Source organism: Ceratotherium simum, chromosome 4 (assembly GCF_057802395.1).
Source record: "Ceratotherium simum simum isolate JZ-2026a chromosome 4, ASM5780239v1, whole genome shotgun sequence".
In the NCBI taxonomy this organism is placed as follows: Eukaryota; Metazoa; Chordata; class Mammalia; order Perissodactyla; family Rhinocerotidae; genus Ceratotherium; species Ceratotherium simum.
Window position 1 is genome coordinate 842,101 of NC_141903.1, and position 24,936 is coordinate 867,036.

General features: G+C 38.5%; 1 protein-coding gene and 1 non-coding gene across 8 annotated transcripts in view; one reads left to right on the forward strand and one right to left on the reverse strand.

The window, feature by feature from the left end:
- Nucleotides 1-24,936, reverse strand: part of CNOT6 (CCR4-NOT transcription complex subunit 6) — a 69,101-nt gene that overhangs the window by 31,902 nt on the left and 12,263 nt on the right. For all 7 annotated transcript variants that reach the window (XR_015551887.1, XR_015551885.1, XR_015551886.1 and 4 more), the window contains exon 2: nt 14,871-14,984. Coding sequence is in view for 4 of the 7 variants with exons in the window: in XM_087429183.1 (XP_087285309.1) it covers nt 14,871-14,982 (112 nt within the window). In the remaining 3 variants the exon portion in view is untranslated. The remainder of the gene's footprint in view (nt 1-14,870; nt 14,985-24,936) is intronic.
- On the forward strand, nt 7,136-7,197 carry LOC147917180 (U7 small nuclear RNA). Its single transcript, XR_015552122.1, has one exon. It is a non-coding gene; the product is annotated as a U7 small nuclear RNA (small nuclear RNA).

Below are 24,936 nucleotides of genomic sequence, written 5' to 3' on the forward strand. Positions count from 1 at the left end.
GATAATGGGTCGGCCCCGTGGCTTAGCGGTTGAGTGCCCGCGCTCCGCTGCTGGCGGCCTGGGTTCGGATCCCGGGCGCGCACCGATGTACCGCTTCTCCGGCCATGCTGAGGCCGCGTCCCACATGCATCAACTGGAAGGATGTGCAGCTATGACATACAACTATCTACTGGGACTTTGCGGGGGAAAATAAATAAATAAAATCTTTAAAAAAAAAAAAAAACAGATAATAACAAGTGTTGACAAGGAGTGGAGAAATTCGAACCTCATAAACAGCTAGTTAGAATGTAAAATGATGCAGCACTTTGGTGAATAGTCTGGCAGTTACTCAAAAGGTTAAGCATTTACCATACGACCCAGTAATTCCACTCCTAAGCAGATACCTGAAAGAAATGAAAACGTCCCCATAAAAACTTGTACATAAATGTTTATAGCAGCATTATTCTTTAGAGCCAAAAAGTAGGAACAATCTGCGATACTGTGATTTATAACAAGAAATATATATTTGGTCTTCATCTCTGTTTCCAGCACAGAGCTCCTAAAACCCTTGGAATTTCCTAAGTAATTAGAGCAGTAAAGATGTCTTTCCTTATTCATAAGATGCCCCTTTCCACCACACCAGAGTTTACACATGAGCTGACTTTTGGGGTTGGGGGCTGGTTGCCAGAAAAACCAATCAGGCCTGCAGGGTTGGAACTTCCAATTCCCCCATCCCCTGACCTCCAGGGAGAGGAGAGGGGCTGGAGGTTGAATCAATCACCACAATATCATCAATCACACCTGATGAAGCCTCCTCAAGAATCTCTGAACTACAGGGTTCTGAGAGCTTCCAAGGTGATGAACAGGTGGAGATGTGGGGAGGGTGAGGGGGTCTGGAAAGAACATGGCAGCTTCTCACCTCTTCCCACACCATGCCCTATGCATTTCTTCCATTTGGCTAGTCCTGAATTTTTATAATAAACTGGTAATCTAGTAAGTAAACTGTTTTCCTGAGTTCTGTGACTGGATCTAGCAAATTAATCAATTAACCTCCAATTTATAGCCCATCAGTCAGAAGCACAGATAATAACCTGGACTTGTGACCATCGTCTGAAGTTGGGGGAGCAGTTTTGTGAGATCTGACACTATCTCCAGGTAGACACTGTCGGAATTGAGTTAAATCGCAGGACACCCAGCTGGTGTCACAGAATTGCTTAATGTGTAGAAAACCCACATGTGTGGTGTCAGAAGTGAAGTACAGTTGTAGTAGAGTATTGAGAGTAGAAGAGACACACAGGAGTGTGTTTTTCCACAGCACAACCCAAAAGTCAATCAACCAGTGAATGAATAAACAAAATGTGATACCCATGGGGCCGGCCCGGTGGCGTAGCGGTTAAGTGCGCATGCTCCACTGCTGGCAGCCAGGTTCGGATCCCAAGCGCGCACGGACCCACCACCTGTCAGGCCATGCTGTGGCAGCGTCCCACACAAAGTGGAGGAAGATCAGCCGGATGTTAGCCCAGGGCCAGTCTTCCAGCAAGAGAGGAGGATTGGCAAATGTTAGCCTAGGGCTGATCTTCCTCACACACAAAAAAAGTGATTACCCATACAATGAAATATTATTCAGCCATTAAAAGGAATGAAGCACTGACACATGCTACAACATGGATGAACCTTAAAAACATTATGCTAAGTAAAAGAAGGCAGTCACAAAGACCACATATTATATGATTCCATGTATATGAAATGTTCAGAACAGGCAAATCTATAAATGCAGAAAGTAAATTACTGGTTACCTAGTGCTAGGGGGTTGGGAGGAAATGGGGAGCTACTGCTAATGAGTACAGGGTTTCTTTCAGGGTGATACAAATGTTTTAAAAGCGATTGTGGTAATTTGTGAATATAATTAAACTCACTGAATTGTACACTTTAATGAGTGAATTATATAGTATGTTAATTATATCTCAAAGCTTATATAAAAAAAGTTTATAGCATAAGAGAATAAAATTAACATACAGAAAATAATTTGCATATATACAATAATCAGAGGAAAGCATACAAGATACGATTCTATTTATAATAAAAACCAGAGAGGTAAAACACCTAGGAATAAATCTAATAGGAAGTATATTAGACTTAAGGACACAAAAAGGAACAAATGGAAAGACATGTCATAAATCATCCTACTTTATAAAATAACATGACCATGACAAAAATGTCAGGACTAGTTAAGTTGATTCTGAATTTCATTAGTTAAAAAATATATATACCCTTTGACCTAGAGATATATTAGCAGAGACGTAAACAATCTACAAGGTTATTCAGTACAGCACTGTCACTGACTGACCATCAATACACTACCACTTAAATAAATTACACGTGATAGAAATATTATGGAGCTTAAAAAGTATAGGAGACCTATCTATATACTTATTTAGAAATCTCTCCAATATACAATGTTACATGAAAAAAAAGCATGGTGCAGAAATAAGTATATAATGTACCATCTTTTGAATTAAAAATAAAGTGTGGGATAAGAATCTATATTTGTATTTGTATATGCATAGAGGCACTCCAGAGGGATGCAAAAGAAAATAATAACCCTGTGTGTAAATGTATACATCACGTGTGCATGCTGGGAGGTGTAATGGGGGGATGAAAGAGAGATTTCCACTGTGTACTTTTTTATATTCTCCTGTGTCCCTTCTTCCTGAGATGTCCTTAACTCCCCTCCCCCTTGGCTAATATCATTAACTCAGTAGTCAGCTATTCTAGGATGCTCTCCCTGATCCCACTAGGCTGGTTAAGATAGTCTTAAAGAAAAGATAACAGTTCAAGCTTTCTGCCCTGTATTTATCATGGTTTTATAATTACCTTCTTGTGGGAGTCTTCTCCTACAGCCTGCAAGATTCCTGAAATCTTATGTCCCATTACCTGCCACATCAGAAGTTTCAGAATAAATGAATGAACGAGTGACATGTAGGTTATTTCCAATGAGTAAGTGATGGCCTTAGAACTATCAGTCAGTACCTGCTGCCTCCATTTGGGTTTCCCTCCTCTCTGTTTACCTGTCCCCACTCTGATAAAGCAGACGCCAGGGTTATCCAGAGGATGGGCAGCTACACAAACTGATAACATGATGAAAACTACTTGATTCTGGAGTTACACTTATCATGAGTATCAAAAAGAGCTAAATATAAAATTCTCTTAAAAAAATCAGAGGACTCTGATGCAGAACTTGTGACATGGTCTATCATATCACTCTCAATGGAAAAACAGTAAATCTGTATAGAGCTTACTTTCACACTAAACTCAAGACATCAAAATGTTGGAAAATGTCACAAAGTAGAAAAGGGTAATGTGCGGCCTATAGCCAGGGCACCTGGTTCAAAGATCATTTAACGACTACCAAGGAGTCCAGACACAAGCCCCTATTTCCCGGAAGGTCCCTGAGTGTGCCTCTGGTTAGAACATTTCTCCCTGCCCTACACTGCCACCTCAAGGGCCTGGAACAAGTAGTTGTTCTGGGCTACAGACGTACTTCAAAAGCAGGCAACCACAGTGCTGCCCCCACACAATGGAAAAACAACAAGAGAAACCAGAGTTGTTTGGTATCTGCAGATTCTTTAGGCAAAATTTTAAAATTTGTAAACACCTGGACTTTAGCTTCCTGTAACAACAGAGTAATTTGTTACTGACCAATCATCCCACTGGGGGAAAGAAAAACTGGATAAAAATGGGGGGGGACACCCCACAAAAATGAGTTTGAAAGCACCGGAGAACTACAAAGGCAGCAAAGACATGAGAGACAAAGAACTGGGAGAGAAGGGAAGCAAAGAGAGGTAGTAAGCAGGGCATGTCCCACCACATTCCCTCTGGGAGAATATGTGGAATCAGAGGCAGCAGAGGCAGCAGAGGCAGGCAGATGGAGGTGAAAGCTGGGCTGAGAGGCTGAGGGGCTGAGCACAACTTCCAGCCCTCTTACACAGCTGGGAAGACAAAACGGGAACTCACGAACCACCAAGGAAGAAAACTCTGTTAAACCACCAGGATTCCAGTTGGGATCTACAAACAGAATAGGGGCGATCCTGTAGTAAGCCAGCCTCACAACCACTGAACACCAGGCTCAAATGAGACGAATCCCTGATTAGATTAAGCTCGCCCTCTCTCACAATTGCCTGGCAAACACAAAAGCAAATTCACTCCTAAGGAAGAGAACACCATTCAGATGATCAAATTACTCTATCATTTCATATATAATTTCCAGTATTTAATAAAAATTATCAGACCAAATGATTGAAATCCAGAAGAGGAAGAGAAACAACAGAACAGAACCCCCTAGGAGATTCAGATATTGGAGTTATCAGACACAAACTTTTAAAAAACTATGACAGACTTATACTTTCAGGAAGATAGAGTAACATGGACTGGATTTACCGTCCCACCTAAAACCACTAAAAAACCAGACAAATATATGAAAAATTGAGTTTCAGACATTGGACACCAGAGAGCACAAAGACAGTGATCATTAATAAATGAGAAACAAACAAGGTGAACCCTTAAGACTGTTCCAGCTTACCGCCTGGACAGTGTCCAGAGAGTCGTGCAGGGAGACAGAACCCAGGTGGAGTCTGGCAATCTATGCAAGCTGAAGAGATGAAGCTGGGAGTCCAGAGATGCCAAGGCGGCTAGAGTTCACAGGGCAGAGTGCCAGGAGAGAGCTACACAGATAGAAAGCTCTGGAGATTTGAAGAGGACTCCCCCCACACCCCCCACACCGCCCCTTATGTCTTCAGCTGAGTACAATTAGCAAATGCATATATGGAACACCCCCAGGCTGGGGGTAGGGGAATGAAGACAAACTCACAAGAGTGGAGGGGATACTCCTTGGGATTACACAGGGCCAGGAATAGCTTGTGTTCTACTCATCACACCACAGCAGAAAATCTCGTAACTCACAGAACTCAGAAAAGTATGACTTAAAATCAAGCCTTGAGAGAATCAAACTGTCTCTAAATAATTTAACTGTATCCCAGAACAAAGCTCAAGAGTAGTTATAGAAATACAAAAATATCCAGCACCCAAAAACATAAAATTCACAACGTAATGCATTCAATAAAAATTACCAAGCATGCAAAAAGATAGAGAGAGAAAAGTGGGGGGTGGGGAGTGGGGAGGAATCAAAACCAACCTAGAAATGAAAAACATAGAATTAGCAAATAAGGACATTAAACATTATTATAACTGTATTACATATGCTCAAAAAGGTAGAGGCAAAATGTTAAGTAAAGGCATGGAAGATATAAAGAACACTCATATTTAATTTCTAGTTAGGAAAAATATACTATTACTAGATGAGATTAACAGCAAATTAGATAATGCAAAGAAAAATTAGTTAAATTGAAGACAAAGCAATAAAAACTGTCCAAAAGGAAAAAAAAGAAAATAAAGACAGGAAAACTTAAAGCATCAGTGAGCTATGGGACAACTTCAAGGTAGAAGTAAAAAGGGCAGTGGGGGTGGGGGCATAAAAATTATTTGAATAGTGGCCTAAACTTTTTCATATTTTTTGAAAACCATAAACCCACAGATCCAAGAAGCTCAACAAAACCTAAGTACCAGCAAAAAAATGAAAAAAAAAACTACACCAAGGCACATCAGAACCACATTTCTTAAAACCAGTGGTAAAGAAAAAATCTTAAAGCAGCCAAAGGACACATATAAAAGAAACGAGGCTAAGAATGACAGCAGATCAGAAACAATGTAAGCAAGAAGACAATATAGCAGGATCTTTAACAAACTGAAAGATAAATACTGTCAACCTAGAATTCTATGTCCAGAAAAAGTATCTTGCAAAAATAAGGCAAAATACTTTTTCAGACATAAAATTTGAATTAAAAAATCACCAGTAGACCTCCATTACAAGCAATATTAAAAGAAGTCCTTCACTCAGAAGGAAAATGATAAAAAAAAAAAAAACCCTGCCTATACACATATGAAGAACACTGGAAATAAGTACACGGGTAAATCAAAAAACAGCTTTTCCTAATACTTGACTGTTTAAAGGAAAAATAACAATACATTGTGAGATTTATAACATATGTAGAAGTAAAATATATGAGAGCAATAGCACAAAGGCCAGGAGAGGAGAAAGAGAAGTATACTGTTGCTAAGATTCTTATACTATACGTGAAGTGGTATATGTCTTGATATACTTCATATTATAAACCCTAAAGCAACCATTATTAAACAAGAGTTACAGCTAATTAGTCAGCAAAGGAGATAAAATGCAATTTTACAAAAAATACCCAGTTAATCCAAAAGGAAAAAAAAGAGAAAAAGGCAACAAAAAAAACCCAGGAGAAATAGAAAATAAGTCTCACGACAGCAGATTTAACCCAACCAAATCAATAACAGCATTAAATGTAAATATGTCTAACAGAACCGAAACTAGAGAAACCAACTAGTATCCACTGGAAAGCACCAATTTGAGAACACCAGCGCAACCAGGAGGAATTTAGTGCAATTCAATAATAAAGTGTCCACACTTTTTGTGTGCAAAAGTGTCCACAGTAAGTCTGAAAGCAGTCTGGGCCCTAGGAACTCTCCAAACTGACCAGCCAAGGCCCTCGACTGAGGAAAAAAGGCCCCAAAATGGAATTAAAATTGAGTAGGACAGGAATAAAAGAGATAAAGGGAGAAAAAGGTCCAAGTAAAAATGAGAGAAGGGAATAGAACCAGAAAGTCTCAGAAACCAAGTTCCCACAGCCATGAACACTGCAAAAAACAGAAGAGGTAGCTCTGAAGTTAGAAAAACTATTCTGAATCACACCTTCTGAAAGCTCAGAAAAACCAAATCTAAATAAAAATGAACAGACAAGTTATAAGGTGAAATTTCATAAAAGTTATTATACATTTTTCAGTTATTTAAGGACCAGAATAACTCCCTACAAAATCATACCACAAACATTCCCCAAAACTATCACCTACAATTTCAAAATGAGCTAAAAGGTATTAAGAAAATGGTAAAAGAATATAAATATGATTTACAAAAACTCAGCAAAAGAAAACTAAACTACAAAGAACTTAATGAATAACCACAAAAGAGAAATGCTTTTAGAAAAGTAGGAGGAAATTTTTAAAATTACAAATAATTGAGTGTTACAGATCTTTTAGAATTTGTCTAGCAGGTTTTCTGGTTCTCACCAGAAGATCCCCCCCTACAGGACAAAAAAAAAAAAACACAAATAACTGAAGCAATAAAAAAGATTTCAAATCAACTGTTTTCTTACATACCAGCAAAGAACAATCAGAATTTGATATTAAAAATACAATGCCATTAGCATCTCTAAAAATGAAATAACTTAGGTATAAATCTAACAAAACATATCATGATCTATATGAGGAAAACTGTAAAACTCTGATGAAAGACATTAAAAGAACTAAATAAATGGAGAGATATTCCATGTTCACGGATAGGGAGATTCAATACTGTCAAGATGTCAGTTCTTCCCAACTCAATCTATAGATTCAACACAATCTCAACTAAAAGCCCAGCAAGTTATTTTGTGGATACTGACAAACTAATTCTAAAGTTTATAGAAAGAGGCAAAAGACACAGACAGCCAACACAAAATTGAAAGGGAAGAACAAAGATGCAGGACTGATGCTACCTGACTTCAAGACTTCCTATAAAGCTACAGCAATCAAGACAGTTGTGGTATTGGCAAAAGAATAGTCAAACAGATCAATGGAATGGAATAGAGAGCCCAGAAATTGACCACACAAATACAGTCAACTGATCTTTGTCAAAGGAGCAAAGGCAATATAATGAGAAAAGTCTTTTCAACAAATGTTGCTGGAATAACTGGATATTCATAAGCAAAAAAAAAAAAAGAATCTAGATACCTTACACTCTTCATAAAAATGAACTCAAAATGGATCACAGACCTAATGTAAAACACAAAACCACCAAACTGCTAGAAGATAACAGGAGAAAATCTACATGACTTGAGTTTGCAATGACTTTTGAGATACAACACCAAAAGCACAATCCATGAAAGAAATAATACACTGAACTTCATTAAAATTACTAACTTCTGCTCTGTGAAAGACACTGTCAAAAGAATGAGAAGCCATAGACTGGGAGAAAACATTTGCAAAGATACATCTGATAAAGGACTGTTATCTAAAATATACAAAGAACTCTTAAAATTCAATAATTAGAAAACAAGCATCCCAATTTAAACATGGGCAAGACCTGAACAGACAGCTCACCAAAGATATGCAGATAGTATATAAGCCTATGAAAAGATGCTCTTAATCATATCATTGGGGAAATGAAAATTAAAATAAAAATGAGACTCCACTTCACACACCTATTAGAATGGCCAAAATCCAGAACACTGACAACATTAAATGCTGGAGAGGATGTGGAGCAACAGAAGTCTCATTCATTGCTAGTGGAAATGCAAAATGATACAGCCATTTCTGAAGATAGTTTGGCAGTTTCTTACAAAACTAAACATATTCCTACCACATGATCCAGCAACTGCACTCCTTGGCATGTACCCAAAGAGCTGAAAACTTACGTCCACACAAAAACCTGCACATAGACGTTTACAGTAGCTTTATTCATAATTGCCAAAACTTGAAAACAACCAAGGTGTCCTTCGTAGGGTGAATGGATAAATAAACTGAGGTACATCCAGACAATGGGATATTACTTAGCACTAAAAAGAAATGAACTAACAAGCCATGAAAAGACATGGAGGAACTTAAATGCATATTACTAAGTGAAAGAAGCCAATCTGAAAAGGCTCCACAATGTGTGATTCCAACTATGTGGCACTTTGGAAAAGGCAAAACTATGAAGACAGTAAAAAGATCAGCGGTTGCCCGGGGTGAAGGGGTGAGTGAAGGAGGAATGAACTGGCAGAGCACACAGGATTTTTAGGGGAGTGAAAATACTGTGTATGATACTATAACGGTGGATACGTGTCATTATACATTTGTTTAAACCCATAGAATGTACAACAACGAGAGTGACCCCTAATGTAAACTATGGACTTTGGGTGATAATGACATGTCAACGTAGGTTCACTGATGGTAGCAAATGCACCACTCTGGTGGGGGATGTTGATAGGGGAGGGGTCACGCATTGTACTTGCTGTCAAATTTGCTATGAACCTAAAACTGCTCTAAAAAAATAGTCTATTAAAAAAAAAAAAGGAAGAAAACAGATCAGTGCTTTCCAGGGCCACTGGAAGCAAAGGGAGAGTTTGCCTACAAAGGAGCATGGGGAGGTTTTTGGGGCTATGAAGCTGTTCCAGATTGTAAAAGTGGTGGTGGTTACACAACTGTATTTGTAAAAGAAATGCACAACAATAAGAGTTTTACTGAATTTTATTTTATTTTTATTTTACTGTAAATTATACCTTTTCTTTTTTTGGTGAGGAAGATCAGCCCTAAGCTAACATCTGATGCCAATCCTCCTCCTTTTTGGTGAGGAAGATCGGCCCTGGGCTAACATCCGTGCCCATCTTCCTCCACTTTATATGGGATGCCGCCACAGCATGGCTTGCCAAGTGGTGCGTAGGTGCACGCCAGGGATCTGAACCCGCAAACCCCAGGCCGCTGCAGCAGAGCACGCGCACTTAGCCGCTGCGCCACCGGGCGGGCGCCACATATACCTGAATTTTTAAAAAAAGTTTTTAAATGATTTGAGACAAATACACAAATTCAGAGAAGAAATATTAAAAATTATAATCCAAGGAAACCTTCCTAAAATTAAAAGAAATTCAAACTACACACTGAAAGAACATACTATACTTGAGAATATCAAGGTAGAACAACCAACACCAAGATTTGTTCTAGTAAAATTACTGATTTTAAGGAAAAAACAAACACATCTAGGCAAAAAAAGCAAATAATTAATACAGGAAAGAAAATTAGATGGTCATCAAGCCTATAGCAAAACTGCAGTAACATATTTAAGATACTTAAGGAAAGAATGTGAGCCAAGGATTTTACATTCAGTCAAACTGACTTTCAAATATAAAGGGCACAAACTGTTATCAACATGCAAGAACCTCAGAGAATATCGCTCCCATAAACCCTTTCTAAGGAAACATCTCGAGAGCAAGCTTTCAGAAAACCAAAATGATTAGAGAGACAAATGAACCGGTGAGGGAGGCAGTGAATATATAGTTACTTGCAAAACAATCTAAATGGGCATTTATACAGGTCAAATGGGAAAGCTGATAGTATGTAATGGCTACATACTCTGACAATATAGATAGAGTACAACCATTTAATGGGAGGGGATGGGAATAAGATGCAAAGTTTTACCTGCCCTCAGGACTCATATTGGTGGTGTTATTCTGAGACTGTTACACGTGCAATACGGGATAAAGCAAGTAATTATGGGATATTCAAACTCTATCATCCCATGTCCCTGAGAACTAGGACTCTCAGTATTAAAGGAGATACAGATGTAATTATAGAAAAGCTTAACTAAATTCCCTGCTATTCTGATTTTGAATCGAAAGTATCAGTATATCTTCCTAAGATATTTTAACTTTAAATATACAAATATATTTTATATCGCTAAAGATATTTTATCATATATAAACATGTACATATTATTTATCATATATCACATCTTTTCGTTATAAATGCATATGACCACATACATATTATGTCATATTTCCTAGCTCTGTTGAGTGGAAAGACCTAGAAACAATGACCAATCCAGTAGCAACGAGCATCACTAGCATCGGATATCATGGTCTTGAAACAGCATTTCCAACTAAAAAAGCAGATTTCTTGGGGGGAAAAACAAATGACATATTCCAAGTTTGAGGCAAGAAATATACGAGATGAACCGAGAAAACCTTCTCATATCAGATAACAATCAAACTACCAAAGACACTAGGGTTGTGTCAAAGAACACAGAAATCATTTAAATAAGCTCTCCCATTAGCCAAGAACAGGACAATTTAAGCATCAAAATAAGAGTAATAATTACAACTCATGACATATGTTTAAAACCCAAATGTTCAAATATTCTAGTTAATAACGATACTTTAAAAAACCTACTTAGTCACCCTCAAAGGATGATAGTTTATATTGAAAACTAGTAGATAAAAGAAAACAAGGGGCTGGCCCAATGGCATAGTGGTTAAGTTCGTGCACTCTGCTTCGGTGGTCCGGGGTTCGCACGTTTGAATCCTGGGAGCGCACCGCTCATCAAGTCATGCTGTGGTGGCGTCCCACATACAAAATAGAGGAAGATGGACACAGATGTTAGCTCAGAGCCAATCTTCCTCACCAAAAAAAAAAAAAAAAAGAAAGAAAGAAAGAAAGAAAACAAGCATTCTTTTCTGCCTTTCCTATATAAATTGTACATTGGGTAATTATATAAATTGTACATTGGTAATTAATTAGTAAATGAGGGAAAGCATCTCTTCATAGATGGAGCTTACTTAAAGAAAAAGAATGACAGAATTAGAATATCACTATTTGGGGCCAGCCCCATGGCTTAGCGGTTGAGCACGTGCACTCCGCTACTGGTAGCCTGGGTTCGGATCCCGGGGTGCACTGACGCACCACTTCTCCAGCCATGCTGAGGCCGCATCCCACATACAGCAACTAGAAGGATGTGCTCTATGACATACAACTATCTACTGGGGCTTTGGGGGGAAAGAAAAAAAGGATTGGCAATAGATGTTAGCTCAGAGCCAGTCTTCCTCAGCAAAAAGAAAGAAAGAAAGAAAGAAAATCACTATTTTGCAACCCTCAAATAATTAATGGCTCTAGGCACTCAACATCAGTAGAAAAGAACGCCTTCAGACCTTATGTGCCTCCTGAAGAAAAAGCATAATACCACCTACACAACACCAGCTTCAGTCCTGCCAAGGGGCTTAAATCTGAGTCTGATGAAGCCTCTGCATCCAACTGCCCATTTGCAGGAAATGCTGAGGATGAGAAATGTGTTGAACTGCATGAGTATCAGTCAGCAAAATACAGACTGTAGAGAAACAACAGGTAAAACCAGCCAGCTTCAACAGATAAACTGTAAGGAAAAGAAAAGGATAGGAGGGAAACCTGCAAATTAAGACAGACCAAGTTAAAAAGGCGGAGGGACTAAACTCTCATGTTTAGGTACACACACTCTGGTGTTAAAACTATAAGGAAAACAAAGGAAACGATCACTATAAAAGTCAGGATAATGGTTAGCTTTGAGAGCAGGGAGCGTGTTGTGACTGGCTGTGGCATATGGAAGGGGTTCTGGGGTAAGTGAAAAAGTTCTAATTCTTGACCTGGGTAGTGGTTACAAGGCTTCTGGTCCTATAATAATTCATTAATATACTTGTCTGTGTGGTTTTCTTCATCTGTGTTTCATTTTACAATAATAAAAGGCTTTCTTTAAAAAGTAAATGATTAATAGTCGTTTGGCTTATCTAGTTATCTCCAAATGGCACAAGGAACTCACCACCCATCCCCCTGGAACCAGAGAAGCATATCAGATAACTGCAGGTCCAGGAGTCAATGACCTCAGATCCCTACAACTTCGTATCACACAATCTTAAGGAACTGATGCTAAAGCATAGGTGTAAAACATGAAATAACTGTCTTAGCATGAATTGAATTCAGCCTTGACAATTTCTACACATAGGAGCTTATGTATTAAGGACTAAGACAATAAAGTGACCTTCCTGACAGTGGCTTTGTTAATTACAAGGTCCTGTTCCACAAACCTATTCAACCAATAGTTTATCCTCCATGACACTTGGTAAAGAACGCAACTGTAAAGGAATCTCCCCTCTTCCTTCCTATCTGGTACGCACATTTCATCCCAAAGTTCAGAGTAAGCAGAGAGCAGTGACTTAAAATTGTCAAAGAGGTGTCAACACTAGGGAGAGGGAGGAGAGAGTGGAGGAGACTCCCCTTAACTAAGCTCAGAGATATAATCTCACTGACCTAAGTGAGTACTTTCTAGCTTATCCTGGTGTTATAAGAAGGAGAAATTTCTCTACAAGAAAAGGACTTGTAATAGAAAAACTGCGAATATAGGTTGAAAAAAGAGAAAAATACAGTTAAATACCAATACTGCAGAAACTAAACGGGGAAAGCGTGAGTGACCACTGCCTGCGCTTTGAAGGTAACTGGTATTAGAGAGCATGTTTCTCTTTGGGCTCCCCTGACACAGAAAATCAAACCTGACAAGAGAGGGGAAACAAGAGAGAAATTTCACTCTGCACCACACCTACTTTATGAAAATAAACTCAGCTTAATTAAGGCCAGCACTCTAAAAATCGGAAGAGGGAAAACAGGAGAGACCCACGTGGCTACCAACTTCTACCACAGCTGCAGAGGAGGGTGTTTAGGTTTATTCAATAGGTTAACCAGAAATTTTGAGCTGACAAGGGAAGAGTACTATTACCATTACTTCCTTTTTACTTCCTGTACAGCACTCTTCTACCTAGACTTGGCAGTTATATTTTCTCTAAGAGTTATTTATACTGGTACACTCCCTTCTTCTCACTCCCTAATACGCCAGCCCTGGTGGTCTAGTGGTTAAGATTCAGCACTCTCACTGCTGCAGCCCAGGTTCATTTCCCAGTCAGGGAACCACACCACCCATCTGTCGGTTGTCATACTGCAGTGGCTGCATGTTGCTGTGATGCTGAAAGCTATACCGCCAGTATTTCAAATACCAGCAGGGTCATCCATGGTGGACAGATTTCAGTGTAGCTTCCAGACCACGACAGACTAGGAAGAAACACCTGGTCACCCGCTTTTGGAAAAGAAAAAAAAAAATTGGCCATGAAAACCCTATGAATAGCAGGGGAGCATTGTCTGATATAGCGCCGGAAGGTGAGAAGATGGTACAAAAAGACCGGGTGTGGTTCTGCTCTGCTGCACACGGGGGTCACTAGGAATCAGAATCAACTCAACGGCACTAAAAAAACAAACATGCCATGGGATCCAAATGACAAGGACTGTGTGTTTTTTTCATCTATATATCTTCCATATGCCTAGTACAGTTCCTGGAAAAATGTTTCACACATAGCATATGCTCAGTATGTTTCCTGCATTATATTAAAAAAAAAAAAAAAATCAAGGGCAGTCATATGAAAGAAGAGAAAACTGCTCTGTATTATTTCAGAAGGCAAAAATCAAGACAAACTGGAAGGAAAGTATGGGGATGCAGATGAGGCCAATATGAACAGAAAACTTCTTCAGCACTGGTTGCCTTAAGAAGCAATAACGTCCCTTCACCACCTTTGAAGTATTAAAGAGGCTGCATGCCCACTAGCAAGGATGCTGGGGATATCCTCTGTGGATCGGGGGGCTCATATACTTCTTTAAACATGCCTAGACTGCATTAAAGGTAGAAGGGAACTTTGAGATCTGCTTCAAACTCTTTCAAGATTTTGTGTTTCTGAATAAGGGTGTCCCCAGAGACTCAGACTAAAAACCAGATGCAGAAAACAAGGAGAAACAAATCCATCCCAGAACCTATACTAGAACAGGCATTTCCCATCCCACTGGAAATCTAATTTGATAATGCAAAAGCTCAGTCATACTTCATCAGAGAATTAAGTATCAAAACAAACGTTTGTGCGTCACGTACTTCACATGTATTATTTTTATTTCATCCTTGGTATTACTATCCCCGGTTTATTAAGCAATGAATGGGTTTTGAACTTTTGACTCAAACCATCTTCTTTCCACTCAACCTTCCTGCTTCTAAGATGAATTAGCATCGGTAAAACACAATTGGTAAAACATAACATTGCTTCTTCTGTGTATTGGCATTAGAAAACTTAATTTTCTAACATATCTTAACTTCCATACAATACATTTATGCTTGCACATCTTACCACTTATTTCAAGCTCTGCCCAATGTGATTTCTTTCCATTTGCTGCTTCCTCAGAGGACATAATTGTGTACATCCTCCGAGGGTCAGGGGGTTCGTATTTTTCTTTGGGCATGCCTGTTGAATTAAGAAACGAAACTAATCAGTATTCTGAAGGATCAAATAACTAAAAATAATAACATCTTTTTAAACAGTAGATACCCATATTATGATCTCTAAATACCGTTTCCCACCAGAAAGAACTAGGAGCTCCCTGGAGAAAAGGAGGATTTCAGGTCTGGGATCGGAAGGATACAAACAAGCCTTGCATGCTAACAAAGATGCTGCGGTGGTGAAGGACACAGGAGCCAACCTGGAAAGGCTCCCAACTGGCCACAGATCAGACAATCTGAACATCAAAATAATGACTACGAGTCATTATAAACTGCATGAATTCAAAACTTTAATTAAAAAAAAAACCTGTCACCTGAAAATTGGAAAATAAAGGGAAAGAGTCAAGCATTTATCCTGCATTTCTGGCAAAAACTAGATGAGGGAATGTTCTTAATAGAATTTCAGCTAATAAATGCAAAAAAAGTTATATAATTACAAAATTACTATTTCACAACCCCTAACGAAAAAATGGATCTAGGCAATGATCATCAATGGTTAATAAAAGCATTAGATGAAAAAAATCCATAGGAAAATTTTTAAACGGATAGATCAGGCTGTAAGACCTCAACCCAATGATCAATCTCATCATTAAGACAACTAGATCTATGTGCCAACACTGTGTATGTCCTCGCCCCCTCATCTAAAAAGATTAAAATAAAAAACTGAACCTGAATCAAATCAAGCCTCTCTAGATCTGGTATCAGTTTACACAAAATAAGAGATAGAACATCTTAAAAATAACACGACACAACAACGTGAGTATACTTAACACTACTGAACTGTACACTTAAAAATGGTTAAGATAGTAAATTTTATAATGTATATTTTACCACGATTAAAAATTTTAATTTTAAAATACCATCACAAGAATACAGCCAGGCAGATGCAGAATATGGGAAGAACAAAATGGGAAAAGACCCAATTTCTTCAACAAATGAATGACATGAAAACGGAGTAAGAGGAAATTGGTATAGATTAAATGACTTTGGAGGCTCAGCAATCAAATGCAATGTACAGGCCTTGTTTGGGTTCAATTTGAACAAAGCAAGTGTAAAAAAACATTTTTGAGAATCTGACAAATTTGAAGAACTAAATATAAGTCTATATTAATGGACTACTATTCATTTCACTTGTGGTTATTTTTTTAACTCCTACGTGTTACAGACACACTCTGAAAAATTTACGTAAAATGAAATCTCACCCCCTTGCATATTCCCCCAAACTCCTTGCCCTGGTCTCACTTCACCATATACGTCTGGATGAAGCACAACCCGCTTTAACCAACTCTGCACCTCCTCTGGACACCTACACAGCTAAACATAGCTGGAGGAAAACCTACCATCTTAAAGTGAGCCAGTCGGCAATCACTTACCTCAACTGGACTCTTCATGCTGCCCAGAAATTATACTGTAAATTCTCATAGCCCCTTCTCCTACATGACTTCTCTCTTCAAACTACTAACACCTACTCCTCCATCTTCCCTCTCTTACTTTTATTTTCTCATCAAAACAGAAAACAACCAGAAGAGGCCCTTCTGTGAACTCCCACCTACACCCACCTATACTCTTTTACCAGGGACAAACAGCCTGCCCTCTTAGCACTTAATCCCAGCCTATCACCTTGCCTATTCAGGGACATTAGTCGGCAATTCTCTCCTACGTCAAATTTCCCCTCCATAGTAGATCTTTACCTTCAGTATACACATACATGGTACTATTTCTTCTGTTAAAAAAAAGTCTTGACCCAATTTCCCACTCCAGTTACCACACTTTTTTCTCTCATTCTCTTTATAAGCAAAAATCCTCAAAAGTTGTATATCATCTCCCAGTTAAACTCATTTCAAATCAGTAAGTGCTTTTAACATTCTACCAAAAACTGTCCAGAAAAAAACCAGTGACCTCACATTGTTACATCCAATCATCATTTCTCGGACCTCCTTTTATTTGTCCTATGATCAGTATTTGACGGAGATGATCACTCCCTCCTAGAAACACTTATTTCACTTGGCTTCCAGGATATCTTTTCTCTTGGTTGTCCTCTTACCATTCTGGACTTAGTTTTTTGCTAATTCTTCCTGTAGAGTTGGAATTAACTCCATTTTACTAACAGAAACCTGAAGCCCAAAAACGTTTAAGCAATTTAACCAGCATTACAAGGCTAAGATGTAGCAGAGTCAGGCTTTGAATGTATCTGATTAAAAGTTAAACTTACTTTCTAAGTGAAATTAGCCAATCACAAAAAGACAAATACTGTATGATTCCATGTATATGAGGTACTAAGAGTAGTCAAATTCATAGAGACAGAAAGTAGAATGGTGGTTGCCAGGGGCTGGGGGAGGGGGAATGAGGAGTTATTGTTAAATGGGTGCAGTTTCAGTTTTACAAGAAGAAAAGCGTCATGGAGATAGATGGTGGTGATGGTTGCACAACATTATGAATGTATTTAATACCACTGAACCACTAAAAATGGTTAAGATGGTAAATTTTATGTTATGCATATTTTCTCACAATAAGAAAAAAGGGAGGGGCCGGCCCGGTGGCGCAAGCGGTTAAGTGCGCTCTCAGGTGCAGCAGCCCGGGAGTCGCCGGTTCAGATCCCGGGCGTGCACCGACGCACTGCTTGGCAAGCCACGCTGTGGCAGTGTCCCATATAAAGTGGAGGAAGATGGGCACGAATGTTAGCCCAGGGCCAGTCTTCCTCGGCAAAAAACGAGGAGAATTAGCAGATGTTAGCACACGGTTGATTTCCTCACCAAAAAAAAAGAAACAAAAAAGGGAAAAAAGTCAAAGCTACTTTGATTATGCTATACTGCCTCCCCACCAATGGGAAGTAGGGCTATTTTTCAAACATAGAAATGGGCTTTGACCATGTAGGTGAAACACAAGGCGTTAAATAATCCTAAAAAGCTGCTTGAAAAAAGTAAGAATAAAAATGGTGAGACTAATCATCTTCATAAGTAATAGCACACCTATGTTTTTTTGTTAAATATTTCTGATAAAACAAACTGTTATCTTATACGTTAACTTCTTCAGAACAGAATCACAATGATTGGAGTTTTTAGACTGACAGAAAATACCTAACACAGCTATACAGTCAAGAACTGTTCCCATTCTGTCTAGAAGACATTCTGGCAACAAAGAAAGTGCTTTTTCTGAATGATAGGAATATACCAGCAATAACCTAGAAAATATAAAATGCTGTGTAAGGATACCAGAGCTTGATGACAACATCCCTTAAGATCACCCAAACGACATTATTCTGACCAGATTCTACTTACAAAACAACCATCTGATCTTCATTGGCTTTTCCAAATAGAATTTAATAATGATAAGAAATTGCTCTGTCCAGCTGAGTTTAGTATTTTGGTCCTATTAATCATGTGACTTCTTAGTGAAAGTTCAGAAGTCTGATTTACCAATCTTTTGTGAGCTTAATTAACGTCCAGAGTTTGATCATATTTCAGAGAAGTGATAAAACTGTTACTGGACTAAGATATCTGAAAACTAGGCCCCAGACCTGGGGTCATTCCATCAAAGAGTCATGATTTCTGCCTAGATAGCCAGCCACTCTCTTTCTTGGTTTTTCATAACGTGAGATGGGTTGTCTTAAAATTTAAGAGACAACCCATTACTCTAAGCCTGAAAGCAGTGAGGAAATCCTCTCTATTTCCCAAATCCCTGAGAATAAGGACTAGAAAGTAGGGAGAAGAAAGACTACGATAGAATAGAAGGAATGGTAGCACACTGGACAGTCACGCTCTTTGAAGGAGCAAAAGGAGCACATCTGCCTACTGAGCACTCCCACTGTTTTTCTGGGAGTCCGACAAAACACAGCACTGACGACCAGGTAAAGAAAGGATATAAGAATACACGCAATTTAGGAGTTTTCCCAAGGCTCTGAAATCAACAAGCTGATCTTGCTCTCTAAAAAACATAGTATGTCACTGCAGATTATTACCTAAAAAGAACAAAAGGTTTCCAAACTAGACTTGAAAACTGTCAAGAAGAATTACCAAAGACTTTTAAAGCATAGCTAGGCCAGAGTTAGCCAGTATATAACATCGGACTGGTCAATCTCCTACTCCTCCAATGTCAGACACCACCACTAATCCTGGCAGAATAAACCCATCCTCATTCTAGATCTCAGAGAAACAGTTTTTCATAATCTTAGAATAAGTATTTACCTTAAAGAAACACAGGACATTATTTACCAGCATAGAAATATATGCTTTCATAATTGAACATTTTATGAAATGGCTTAAAAACACAGAACTACGACCATCCTGGGGAAAGTCAGTGTTGCAAAGCAAAATTACAGACCATAACACAACAAATAAAAGACTATCCGTCCTGGAGCATTTAAACTAACGGTGGCCTAACTGTCCTGGAGCATTTAAACTAACGGTGGCCTAACTGCATACCATAAACTTCAAAGAAGGGAGAAAAACTTCAAGAATCCAAATTGTCTCTACCCCACAATTTCAGAAATGCTGTGTGTGTGTGTGTGTGTGTGTGTGTGTGCGCGCGCGCACGCGCGCACAAGCTACAGTGAGGGTGCTGGGATAAGAATCATAGGGAGGGGTTAGAAGGGATTTATCAGAATTTAAAGTAAAGAGAAAAGAAATAAGAACAACTAAAGAAGCAGACTGGAATGAAGATATCCACAAAGGCCCAATGTAAAAACTTACTTCCCCCCACCCATAGCCCCAAATAGATTAATAGTTTTCTAGTTATAGCCCTTAAATTAAACCTATTTTAGCCATCCTCTGGCTAGAAGTGAGTGGAAAGAAATAGCTGCTGGAGACAGAGACATAAGGAAAGGGGAGAGGAGCCTCCGGTCTATTTTTCTGTCAGGAATCAAACTTATGCTCAATCAACATGAAGGACAACTGAATACCTGAATGCTCCCCATGGGAAAAGGATATGTAATTACAAAAATCAGCGCTGAGATCCACCAATCATAACTGCCCATAGCCAACAGGTGTGCCACAACCTGCCTCTCCCCGACGCCATCTATACTTAACCTTCAAAATGAATCTCTGATGGGAAACCAACACAGGTGCCACCCACACCGTATCTGAACAAAAAGCAAGTCAACATGGAGTGTCCAGTGTCAAATACAAGTTTAACACACACGCAGCATAATAACTACACAAATCAACACTACAAAAAAGAAAAAAAGAAATACTACAGAAATAGAAAAAGAATTCCACAAAAAGTGATTCTCGTGCTTAAACAAGTTAAAGAGAACATGAAACTCATAAACAAAAACTACAAATAAAGAAGTCAAGTATGGGACAAGACAAATTGAGATAAAAAGGTAGGATGCAGACCTAATGGGGAAAAAATAAGTACCTGAATATTAGGATTTCTAAAACAAGGTTAAGGCAAAAAAGGCAAGTGACAGAAGAATACATAAACAGAATTCCTACTAACAAAAAAGGCAAAAATAGGCAAAATTAAATTTCTTTTGGAAAAACAAAAGAAAAGCAAAGAAATGACTAACATAACATCGAAGATAGTAATTACCTGCCCTGTAACTCAGCAAATCTACCCTTCGGCATTTACCCAAGAGAAATAAAATATGTCCACAAAAAGACATTTATATAAATGTTCGTAACAGCTGTATTCATAATTGCTAAAAACTGAAAACAACCCAAATGTCCATCAACAGTGAAAGGATAATCAAATTATGATATATCCATACAATTGAATACTACACAGCAATAAAAAAAGAATGAACTATAGATGAATCTCGAACATTATACTAAATGAAAAAAACCCAAAAGAGATTCCATTTACGTGAATTTGTAGTGACAACAGTGGTTGCCCTTACGGGGAGTGATGAAAATATTTGATATCTTAAATGAGGTGTGGTTTATATTGATATATATATTTATCAAATCTCAAACCGTACAGTTAAGGTCTATACTTGCCCATTTTATGTAAATTTTACCTCAACTAAAAAATATTTTATCCTCAAACACTTGGTCAAGTGTGAAGACAAACAAAAGGGCATTTTCAGGCAAGCAATGACTAAGAAAATACACAACCCAGGTACTTTTTCTAAATAATTACTCACTATAGCATTGTTTAGGACAAAAATGCAAATAACCTAAATGACCATTAATAAGAATATGTGGTTAAATAAGTTACTGTACAGCCATACTACGGAAAATCATGCAGCTGTGAAAAGAATGATGTTAAGTAAACTATTGGTATTATACTGAATTACTTACTTTATATTGTAGGATTAAGCAAATAAGTACTTATGTTAATAATATTAGGAACCAAGATTTTTAGGGTAACAAAATATTTACAAATCAAGGAAATTAAATGAAAACACCAATACTAAAATTGACTTCAGAATATTAATATAAACTCACAATTTTTAATTTGTTTCTAAGTATCCACTGAAGTGTTCTAGAAGCAATGTTACCTCTGGAATAATGGCACTCTTAATCCTCGATTTTGATCTCTCATACCAAGAAAGCAAAGTTTTTGTTAAACAATCAATTAAAAGTCTGGGGCAGGAAATGCATAAAATGAGCCTGGGACATCCTTTAGTGCCAAAAAGCTAAGTCTAACAGGGTCATCGTGTCATGTCAACGTGATACAGGAGCCAGCTAGAAGGGGACCTCACTGGCCAAAGTTGCAACAATCTGAGTAAAAAGAATCATAATTATAACGCAATAAAATACACTGAATAAAACTTTATGGATTACATGATAATTATCTGTGCTGCAGAAAACAGAGCTGGCAGTGATGTAAAAGATCGATCCGTAGCAGAGGAAACTAGACTACTGCAGTACTCAAGGCAAGAAGAAAGCAAGGGGGGGGGTGAAGTGGGAGGGGGAGGGAGGGGGGAGGGGAGGAGGAGGAAGGGAAAGGCCATAGGCACAAATCAGCCACCATCTGAGGCAGCTATTAAACTAAGAAAATTGGTAACTGAAGAGAAAGATGTAAGCGTTTATCCTTTCAGCAAATACTGCATTTCAGAGTAATCAAACAGCCCCAGTTGAAGGAAAGTACTACTTTACAAAAGAATGACAGCTAATAAATGAAGAATGAAAGAATTAAAAAAACAAAAGCAACATCATTTTGTAATTCCCAACAGACCTTTTTTAGGCAACGATTATAAACTGGGTTAAAACCAGGAGATGAATCATCAGCACTGGCATAATGCTAAGGTACCACCACCACCCAGATTGTCTTCTGTTCATAAGGTAGAAAATGTTCACGGGAGGAATCAACTGTTACCCTCTTCATCAGTCTTCACAACACTAATGGGGGGAGAGCCAGATACTGGGTCTCTGTCTTTTTTTGTGTGTGAGGAAGATCAGCCCTGAGCTAACATATGATGCCAATCCTTCTCTTTTTGATGAGGAAGATTGGCCCTGGGCTAACATCCGTGCCCACCTTCCTCTACTTTATATGGGATGCCACCACAGCATGGCTCGACAAGCGGCGCACCAGTCCAGGCCCAGGATCCAAACCCGCGAACCCCCAGGACCACCGAAGAAGAACGCATGAACTTAACTACTAGGCCACAGGGCTGGCCCCCAGATACTGGGTCTCTTGATGTGACAGAATATGAAGTACACATCAACAACGTTTACCTTGATTAAAAACTAGAGGAATTGGCTAGATGACACCAAAGAAGCAATCAGACAAAATGAGAATGTAGGACTTCCTGGAGGATAACTGGTCTGCTGCCTTCAACAAGCTGGTATCAGAACTATTCTAGATTTGAAGAGAATTAAGGGATATAATCAGATGCAATGAATGGTCCCTATACAGTATCCACAAAACAGCTATAAAGGACATTTTGTGGACAGTTAGAGAAATATTTAATACCTAGTTCATATTTACAATATTAACGCATAATTCTGTGACGTTATTTCAGCCATATACAAAAATGTGTTTCTTGTTAAAAGGCACTCAAGTTAAATAATTTATTTTAATTCTATTGGCCAGATTTTTTTCAAAAGAAAGGAGACTGAGTTACAGCCAATCTTAACTAATAAGATAAAACACTAAATTTAACATCTCTCTTTTCCTTTACATGCTTTTCACATTTTCTCCTCCATTCTGTGTGCTTCACCTCTTTCCCAAACATAAAGGAGAAAAAAAATGAGAGGGGCAAAGGAAAGGAAGGGAGGGAAGCAGGAAGAAACAACTCACGTGCACAAAGAGCCTTTATTTATTTGACTGATCAGGCTCCTCTCAGAGCTACAAGTTAGGGCTTTTCTGAAAAGGTAGTGACACTAACCTTGGTGCCAATTTACTTCTTCCAATCCAATTTTTCACAAGGTCTTATCCAATTTTTCACTAAATCTGACTGATCCTTACCTGTTCAAGATTTCTAAACCTATCTTCTCCAGTTTTACCGCTACTGAAGGTAATTTAGACCCTCCTCATTTCTCAGCTTCAACTATTCAACAACCTCCTCTATGTCTATCTTCCTGACAGATGCCTGCTCCTGTCACTCTCCTGCTCAAAAACCTAAGACGGCCCTTTCTGCCTACCTACCTAAAGTTCAAACTTCAAAGTCCTTTACAATCTGGACTTAGCCAAGTATTTTCTCACTCATTTTCCACCACTTCCACACATGCCACCCTAAATTAATCAGAGCAAACCTACTGCTAAGACATAGACTTTCAATACATGCTAATCCCTTCACCAAAGACAACCTTCATCCTAAACTACTCACCCTTCAGGGCAGCTTGGGTCACATCAGAGCCTCTGTAAGCCTTTCCCAACAAAGGGACACACTCACTACTCCCCCATCTTCACAGAGACATTTACACAGCACGTAAATCCAAAAGCAATTCAATACATCAGAACCACGCTTCCTTAAGGGAGCATTCTTTACAGAGGCATTCACTCTGCCAGGGGCTAAAAACAAAGAATAAACAAGAAATGCATGATCCTGGATCTTAATCTACCGGGGAAGCAAAACAAAAATTTCACCATGTAACCACACTACAACCTTTTCTTATTTTTACAGACATCACTAACTTAGGGCTTTATTTCCCGTTTCTTCAACTATTATAATGGCCTCTTATAATTGGTATTTATGCCTTTAAGATTACTACTAACCTACATACCACTCTCAAATTTTTCTTCCTAAAGTTGAGTTCTCAATTACATTGCAAAATTCAGGAAAAAGAGCCATCCTTTGTAAAGCAGACTTCTGACTAAAAAACTGGAAGGTTTATCTGGAATGACTTCTGGTCCTATACCAGCTTTAAAACTATGATTCTATGGCATCCTCTCTCCCCTCACCACCCCCACCCCACCTTCTACCACTTAGAAAACAAATTCAAACTTCTTAGTATGTTTGAATTTTTGAATTCTTAAAAATTTAAAATATTCTACCTTTCCAGACTTTTGTCCAATACTTTTCACTCCTATCTTTTGATGCAACGGGCAAACTGCCATCCTTCAAATATGCTCCACATTTCCCTATCTCCACGCCATTATACCACTTTCACACTGAAATTCTATCCATAATTCAAAGCTAAGCCCAAGCTGTCCCCTATCCACACCCCCACCCAGGCCTCCACAGTGGATCATAAACTGCTCACAAGCTGCTTTCCCACAGCACTAGGACCACAAATCCCTTCCATAAGGTAAGAGTAGACAAAATAATAATAGTTTGTTGGATGTCCTTCTTCAAAGACCAATCTTAAATCCATAGCTTTCAATAGACCAAAATACAATATAACTCATGTTTCCAATAATCCTACCCCAAATTTATTACAGCCCATTATTTTCATACCTTACAGTGAGAGGACACACTGATAGCTCAATAAAAAAAGTCTACAAATTGCAAAATAGATTAAAAGAAATTAGTTCTGAGCCAAGCTTTTGATGGAAAGGGAAGTAGGAAAATGGTGATATTTTAAAATGGA